This window comes from Lissotriton helveticus, chromosome 1_1 (genome assembly GCF_964261635.1).
Source record: "Lissotriton helveticus chromosome 1_1, aLisHel1.1, whole genome shotgun sequence".
NCBI classification, from domain to species: Eukaryota; Metazoa; Chordata; class Amphibia; order Caudata; family Salamandridae; genus Lissotriton; species Lissotriton helveticus.
Window position 1 is genome coordinate 485,102,873 of NC_136057.1, and position 8,897 is coordinate 485,111,769.

Here is an 8,897-nt window from a genome sequence, read left to right on the forward strand (position 1 = left end):
TTGAAAGAAAGTTTTTGCATTAATGCATGATGAGCTTTGCACTTGCATTGCAATCAGTAATTTATTGTTAAACTGATGGTTGTACTGTTTTATTTACCATTTTTTATAGACACCCCTGACGAAGGTTGTATACCGAAATGCATTGGGTTTTTTAATAAAGTCGTGTTGTACGGAAACAACTCCTGTCTATGGATATTTTTGAATGGAAATGGGTATAATAAATCGATAAAAAAATGGATAAAGAGGAAGCTAATGAAGTTTAAAATGGAGAAAAATTAAGAATACAAGTACACAATTGATTTATTGGATTCATTTGGTAATGGAGATGGCAGTGCTGCTGGAGTGGGATCAGAATAGGTCCCCCATGTGTTCGCATAACCTTAAGTAAAGCAAGTTTGGTTTTTCTAGAGCACACAAATGCTGCGTTGTCTTGGTGCTAGAGTTTTGAAGCTGAGCTGACAGAGGACGAGACCTACTTAATGCTGGAGACAAAGAGCCATGTCTTCAAAGATTTCCTAAATATGATCTAGTTCATTTGAGATCGCAATTAAAAAAAGAATAGAATTCCAGAGGTTCTAGTCTATGTAAGAAAAGCTTCTGCCACCCCAATTAACTCTTTATCTTAGGAATAGCTACTAATTTAGCAGCAGATGATCTTAGGTCACATCAAGGGACGTACCATGCAAAGGTCTTCTGATAGTAGACAGGGCCAGTTCCATGCAATGCTCTGTGTACCAGAGTCAAGGCCTTAAATTTCACACTTACACCAACCAACAGCCAGATCACTAATACTCTTTGTAACTGAGCATAATATGGGGGGGGGGTCTTTAAAACAAGGCTGACTGCTGCATTCCGCAGAGATTGTAGCTTTGATTGGAGAAGTTTGTGAATTCCTACGTAGCGAGCATTACAACAGTCTATCCTAGATGGAAACAGGGCAACCACTATAATTTTTTGGATGTCTAATGGAATAAATGGAAAGACCTTTTTAAGTATCTTTAATGGATAGTAACATGAAGATGTAATATGGTTGATCTGTTCAGAAAAACAGAGCTGGCCATCAAACACCTTATGCAAAACGTGATCCTGGTGAAATATTGAGAGCTTAGACATAGTTTTCTTGACAGCTCAGGCAATTTACACCACCTGACACCATCATAAGTATACTGCAACTGTGTAACCCTGCTTCTCTTCTACTCAAATTAGGTTAATAAAATAGCCTTATTATGCGTGCACAAAAACCTGGCTTATGTATATGTGCAATGCCTGCAGAAACATGCGACGCTCTTTCCATGTTTATTATGTCAGAATTAATGTGTATTAACTTATTTGCTGTACACACGGATCCTTAAAACATTTCCATCATACATAAAAGGCTGATCTAGAAAAAAAGTATAAATAAACAATTTACAGTCATAACTGGTAAGATCTGTACATAGTGGGAAAGAAAAGTATGAACCCAAAGCCAGTATGTTATAGTAGTGCAATGAAAGATTTCTAACCTAAAAGTTAGTTTCTAGAAGCAACATTAATACCACCAAACTTAATCAAATATCAAAATGTACAGAACAGAAAATATACATGCTCCTATTACCTGGACTGGGTTGTTCCAATTGATCTTTGACCACCAGCAGCTCTTTGTCATCTTCAACTATTTCAAGTTCCTTAGGATAAACAAGAACATTCAGTTCCGTTTCAAGCTTACTCTGATCCACAGGAAAAGCCAGTTTCTGCCTCAGTGGTTTAATTTCAAAAGCTTGAAAGGCTTTCAATTCATTTTTCATTGGGGGAGTCTCTTTATTATCAGTTGGGATGTCTTTAGTAAGATCTATTATGTCTTGCTTAATAGATTTACTCAGGTCTGTGTGTTTGTTCACATGTTTAACGACCTTCACGTCCTTCTTAACATGTTTAATACCCTTCTGAATTTGCTTAACGATTTTTACATCCCTATTAGTGTCTTTAGCAATACTGTTATTTTCACTGACAGGTTGGTGTCGAGGTTCAGCAGTCTTCGGACCATCATGCTGTGCATTTTCTTCTCTGGTACAAAGTGCCAGTTTTTCATCCTTCTTAATATATTCAAGTTCAAGCTTAATTTGTTTATATTTTAGGAGCAGATCTTCAAAACTTTCATCTCCAGACCCCTCTGTCTTCGAGGAGACAGAGTAGATTGCTTTTCGTGTTGGGGAACGCCCAAAGTTCTTAACTGAGCAGTATGTTAAGAAATAAGTGTATCAAGAGGACATCAGAAATTTGTAAATATATATTTATGCATAAACATTAACTCAAGTTTAGGACACTAAAAGAAAAGATTTTCCAGCAAACATAATGCAAATTTAAGATTAATCTAAAGTGCCCCTTTATCTGTACCCCTGAAGCATCTTAAGAGTCCACTCCCACTGCCCTGAAGAGCATCCTTCATGCAGCAGCACAGCTCGTCGAGAAGCAGAAAAATTCCGACCACATAACCCTAAAGGAGCTATTCTAGCAACCCAGATCATCTTCAAGATCAGTTCTATTACTTAAAAGATCCCTTAAACCAAGACACCCGTTTACCTACCCAACTAACAATATCTTCAGTCCACACAAGAGGAGGTCCGACATCGCCATATTAGAGAGAGAAATACTGGAGAAGGGTGCGGGGGAGAAGAAAACTCACCTTTTCAAGAAACATGACATCCAATAGGCGTGGCTTCTCGCCCCTTCAACTAACGGTTCTGCCTATCTCTCTGTCCCATCCTGTACTATGCATCCCATTAGGGCACTCCACTCATAGGCAGTAAGGCTTTTGCTACAGAAATACCAAAGCATGCATACAAGAGTACCTGTACCAACATATCAACTCACTGTGTTTCTACAAGTGACTCACATAAGTGAAGTGATCCATCTTTGAATCATTGCAATTTGAATAAAATAATTTTGTAAATGTCTGCAATTGTTGGAAGCTGTCTGAGGGTTAAAGAAAGGCGAGCCACAAATCTCAAAATAAAAGGATAACCGACGGTGTCGGCAGAGAGTGGAGAAGGGGATTGAATTTGCACTATAACACAAAAGGACTGTCAATGGTCTGTATAACTTATGGGGGCAAAGAAAAAATGTGACGGACTGTGTCTACCTGTAAAGTGTGTACAACAAAAAGGAAATGAATCCCATCAGCCCACCCATATGGCAGAGCTTCATCATCTGAGATAGAACCAAAGATGGTACGGTTAGGGAGCCACACACCTGTTGGAATTATGTGTTTCTCCAAACCCTAGGAACCACCAGTGATGGATCATACCAAAAATCAAATCAGTTTGGAATGGTGTGGGATGTTAAATTGCAGTGAGAAAAAATGTGTGCAAAAAGAATCAAAAAGTGAGATGTAAAATTGGCTACCATGATCTAAAGAAAACTTTATTGGGGAAAATCATGGTGTCAAACTTAAAATGAGTGTGAGACAGTTTGACACAATAACTGTCTATTAAGGATGGTATTGACCAAATACCATCCTTAATAGACAGTTATTGTGAAATTTAACATCCCACACCATTCCAAACTGATTTGATTTTTGGTATGATCCATCACTGGTGGTTCCTTGGGTTTGGAGAAGCACATAATTCCAACAGGTGTGTGGCTCCCTAACCGGACCATCTGTGGTTCTATCCCAGATGATGAAGCTCTGCCATATGGGTGGGCTGATGGGATTCATTTCCTTTTTGTTGTACACACTTTACAGGTAGACACAGTCAGTCACATTTTTTCTTTGCCCCCCATAAGTTGTACAGACCATTGACAGTCCTTTTTTGTTGTTATACTGTGAATAAGGGGTTTGTCTGTCCTTTGGTCTTTAAATAATTTTCCCCTTAGACCCTCCACCAACCTTGTTTTTGACGATTTAATTTGCACATTTTAGCAGGCAAAATAATTTAAACGGCTGACCGCCAAGTGGTCACTCAGGAGGCAGCATTCATCTTTTCAAGAGCGAGCTGCAGATTCCTTAAAACATGTGTGACTTGCCTATCAGGACAACACCAACAAAAAAGACGAAGCAGTAATTGCTTTCCATTTCAGTCCACATACAACACAATTCCCAAAATGCATTACTAGTTCTTCTATCAAGCGTTGTTGCCTGGCCTGCACCAGCAGAGTTCTATCTTCAAAAACACCAGGCTAAAAAGAGATAGAGAAACCGCCCCATGGTACTCTGACAAACTCAGGGATCTGAAACGACAGTGCAAAAAATGGAAAGAAAGTGGCGCCTAGGATACGCCCCTGACAAAGAAAGATATAGAGAAAATATCAGAGCTTATAAAACAGAAATAAGCTCTGCCCAAACTAACTACTATAATGAGAAAATTATGGCAGCTCGGTCTAAACCCAAAGAAATATATCAGGTAGTTAAAACCCTCTCCAAAATTCCCCCACCTACAATTATAACCCATGATCCCATTTCCCGCTGCAACGAATTAGCAGAATTCTTTTTACAAAAAAAAAAATATATATATATATACTCATCATTTGCAACTCCCACTTCAGAGGCTGCCACATCACTATCCATAAGCGCTATAGAACATCCTACGCAAGTTTACCTGAATGAATTTCCATTATTAGATCTGGAAACACTCAAATCTCTGACACTTCAGGTAAAATCTGGTTCGCCCCTCGACCCTGCACCCCCCAAAATGATGAACATGGTCAACCAGACCATCCTTCCTATTCTTTTGGACCTACTCAACAGTTCCATATCAACAGGAGTGGTCCCCCCAGTCTGGAAACAAGCAATGGTGAGAGCTTTGTTAAAAAAAACTAACTTCAACCCTTTAGACCCTAACAACTACCGCCCAATCTCCTTGCTACCATGGGCAAGCAAAATCTTGGAGAAATTCTTTAACCTCCATCTCACCAACTACCTGGAGGAGAACCTTCTATTGGATGTCACCCAAACAGGGTTTCGCCCTAAATACGGCACAGAAACAGCACTGTTAGCCGTTATGGAAGAAGCTAGGAGGATCCTGGATCGAGGGGGGTCAGTGGCAGTGGAACTCCTCGATCTAAGCGCAGCGTTCGACACAGTATGCCACAAGACCCTGTTATCCCGGTTATTCGATCTTGGCATCTCAGGAAACGCCCTCGACTGGCTGAGCTCATTTCTCAGCAAAAGAACCTTTCAGGTCTTCGATGGCGATTCATACTCCAAAAGCCGACCCCTAAACTGCAGCATGCCCCAGGGCTCCTCATTGAGCCCCACGCTGTTTAATGTGTATATGAGGCCGCTGGCGGGGGTCGTCCAAAAATACGGTATCAAAATCATATCGTATGCGGACGACACACAGCTGGTGGTCTCCCTAACACAGAAAAACAGCATGCTCCCCCAATCCAATCTGGCAGCTTGCATGGAGGATGTCAGAAGATGGATGACAATGTCTTCCTTAAAACTCAACGGTGATAAGACCGAGATAATGATCCTCGGCTCGTCCCCATCCATCACCTATGACCAGCTATGGCCCGCAAGTTTAGGACCAATGCCAACTCCGAAGGAAGATATAAAACGCCTAGGTGTATGGTTAGATAAGAAGCTCACCCTTAATACTCAGGCAACAAAAACGGCTGCAACATGCTTCGGGATTATCCGAATGTTGAAAAAGATCCTGCCAATACTACCTTTTGAGGCCAAACAAGTGGTCATTCAGGGCCTCGTACAATCTAGGCTGGACTTCAACAACGCTTTATACCTAGGAGCTCCAGAGTATGTGCTGGAGAAACTGCAGAGAACACAGAACTGTGCCGCCCGCACTCTGCTCCAGATCCCACGCAGACAGTCAGGCAAGGCAGGGATCAGATCTCTCCACTGGCTCCCTGTCAGAGAGAGAATAAAGTTCAAAGCTCTCTGCATATCGCACCAAGCATTTCATAGAGCGAACCCGGAGATCAACCACTCACTTCTCTCCCCCTACTGTCCCGGCAAAACATTTCGATCCACAAATGCTTTTCTCGCCGTAGTCCCAAGAATCAAAAAATCCAGAGCAGGAGGTAGATCCTTTTCACTTAACGCTGCTAAACTCTGGAACTCTCTCCCCCTTTCATTAAGGTCCAACCCTACCCTCCGGCTCTTCCGCAAAGAATTGAAAACATTCCTATTTAGGAACTAATCCCCCCCTCCTTTCTCCTACCTCCTCTTTTCCTCCCTCAGAGTAATTGTCTACAATCAGCGCTTGGACGCCTTCGGGCAGCAGCCACGCTCTACAAAACCCCTTCACTTCACTTCACACCTGCCTACCTAAACTGCACAGTTCTCGGTCAGGTTTCGAATCCCACATGCTACTCACTTTCTCTACCAAAGTCACAACCATTAGTCTCCTCTTGCAAAAAAATTTATTATTTTAACATTTACAACTCAAGTCAGACCAGCAGGACATTTACTTATATTCTGAATTGTATTAACTGGCTACCAGTACAGCTTATACAGCAGACATTGTGCTGCCGCCACTATATAATAAAATGTAAGCATTGTCTCAACCTGGACTGAACCACCCAACCACTTGTTCTTGGCCGTTTCCATCACCAATACGCCTCCTTTCCGTCAGCAGTCACTCGAGTACCGGTTTGAAAAGCCGACTACTCTTCCTACTACAGAGATAGGACCACACGTATCACCGCACCACCACCTGGACATCTTAACCACAGTGAATGAGTGTTAATGCCACAAGCAAGAAAGAGACTTGCAGTAGCCTCCTCGGGCAATTTAAACTACCACATGGTCACTCGGGATTCTTTTCCAGCACAGCTCCTAGCTGCAACAGCCGTATTCAATCAGTGGCCACCTTTCAACAATGCCCAACCTCAAGCAGCCACCACTACACCAGGCTACGAGGAAAAAGAACAATATTTTCATATTCATGTGACCACCAAGTTCACAGACTATATTCATTTTCATTTCCACCTTGACAGCAACTCCAACTGTATCTTGCCACGACCTACGTGGAATTAGCGTTATCACCACAAACACGAAAATTAAGTTTTACCAAGACAACCACCCAAAGTACGCTCACCGCCGCAAATTAAGACTAACCATACTTTAACAGTCACCTTACAACTGTAAATAACCACGCTTCTCCATAGACTATCACCTAGGAGTTTAAGTAATGCCATAATCCAAGCATCGATCCAACACTAAAACCTGCGGCTGACAGGGTCTTTGTGAAATACCCCTCCCAAAAATCTCAATGAGACCATCATTTCAGATATCCAAATGTTTAAAAGCTATTGCCGTCAATTAGGCATGAACACTGTGACACCGGTCAGCACACTAGCCTAGGGTCACCAGGATTGACGGAATTGCCAGGGCAGTCCAGTTTTTGCCATCTGTCGTGACATACTGTAGTACATTTAACTAAAGCCCCAGTTATCCGAGACTGTCTGCTAAACACTGGGCGAGTTTTCGTGTGTTCTGGAGCAGAACGAATTAAAAGCCCCTCACAGAAAGCAGGTTAGTTAACAAAACTTACAATTGTGTCTAGGTTGGGTTTAGTTTGAATTAGTGCCTCCTGTTTTTCACGTGGCTGAGTACGGTCGTGTTAACTCTAGTGCTACTTCTACGTTTATGGAACGTATCCGTTGTTGGTTTAAAACCATGGTCACACTACCTATCCCCCATGTTACTCTAACCACTCTTCGGTAACAGGATACTCTTCCTGGAGGTCGCATCTCTCCAACTACTTCCACTGTTATTGCCTCCAAAGTTTCTTGGGGGCTTCTCTGGCGCTCCTCCACCCCAACTCCAGTCTCGGCCCCCTCGCTCATCCTCCCAGTATGGCTTATGAAGGGAGCCCCTAGCCACACGTCCGCGGCCGCCACCTCGATACCGGAGCCGATCCAGCACAGTGCTGCTGCGCTCCCAAAAAGAAGGCCGCGAGTTCCCTTCGCATTGCTGCTGTTGGGGGCGCATTGAGCCAGCAGGAGGAGAGCGGTATTGTGGCTCCTTCTGTCGGTAGGCGTGAGGCAGAGGGGAATAGCAGCGCCGAAAGCTTCCACGACGAACCGCAGGGTAGCGCGAGGCCGGTCCCGCCACTTCACCTCCATCCTGGGGGTCGCCGCTATCCGCGTCGCTTATCTCGCCGTCCTCCAACTCACCCTCCTCTTTTGGAGAAAGGCCACCCAACTCTGTATCGGCCATGACGGCCGTAGGCACTAATGTTACTGAACGTAGCGATACAGAGCGAGTCACTATCCGGCAAGAAGAAGCGACTGCCTGTCGAAAGCGTACTCTGCGTCCCCTCTTCCTGCCACTGGTCTGCTGTCTTCCGCAACCCGCAGCCAACTCTCGCGAGAAGGCCATCCTACCAGCACAGTACGGAAGAGCAAAATCCCTCTGACGGTCCCCTGAAGTAGCTGACAAAGCACCGCTAATTCGCCTGTGTAGTCTTGCGGCCATCTTGGAAGGGTTTTGGGTTGTCCGCTATCCAACAAGATTTCCTTCAGATATAAAGGTAGCAATTAACTTTTAGGCATTTGACTTTTTAGCAGCGGTCTAAATTCGAAGTCAAGTTTCAATCTTGAAAAAAGGGTTTTAAAGTGTCCTATACATTGTTTAAAAATCAATATTAACAACCGTCTAAATAATCATATATTATTAAAACAGGATAAGCAAGTTTGTATTAATAATAAATAGCATTCCTAACATTTGTGTCGTTGATATTTTCTCTGTACCTAGTCCAGAATTTACTAAATGCCGTACTTTAAAATGCATGTCCGCCAGAGTCTTCTTATTGACCGCCTTGCCGCTTCAGAAAAGGGCGTGACGTGTAAGCATGCACGTCCAGATGCCACCCCTTTAATAAAATTGTTTCTGTGGTTTCCGCGAAATGTAACCGCGCTCATGTACGAAACACCTGCTTAGAAGAATACGAAAAGGG

At 43.1% G+C, this 8,897-nt stretch overlaps 1 protein-coding gene across 1 annotated transcript in view; it reads right to left on the reverse strand.

Annotated features, from left to right (window-relative positions):
- ZFC3H1 (zinc finger C3H1-type containing) overlaps nt 1–8,320 on the reverse strand; it is an 830,061-nt gene extending 821,741 nt beyond the window's left edge. The window contains exons 1-2 of the mRNA XM_078673923.1: nt 7,672–8,320; nt 1,595–2,209 (exon numbers count right to left, since the gene is read on the reverse strand). Coding sequence (XP_078530049.1) covers nt 1,595–2,209; nt 7,672–8,320 — 1,264 coding nt within the window. The remainder of the gene's footprint in view (nt 1–1,594; nt 2,210–7,671) is intronic.
- Between the last annotated feature and the right edge of the window lie 577 nt (nt 8,321–8,897).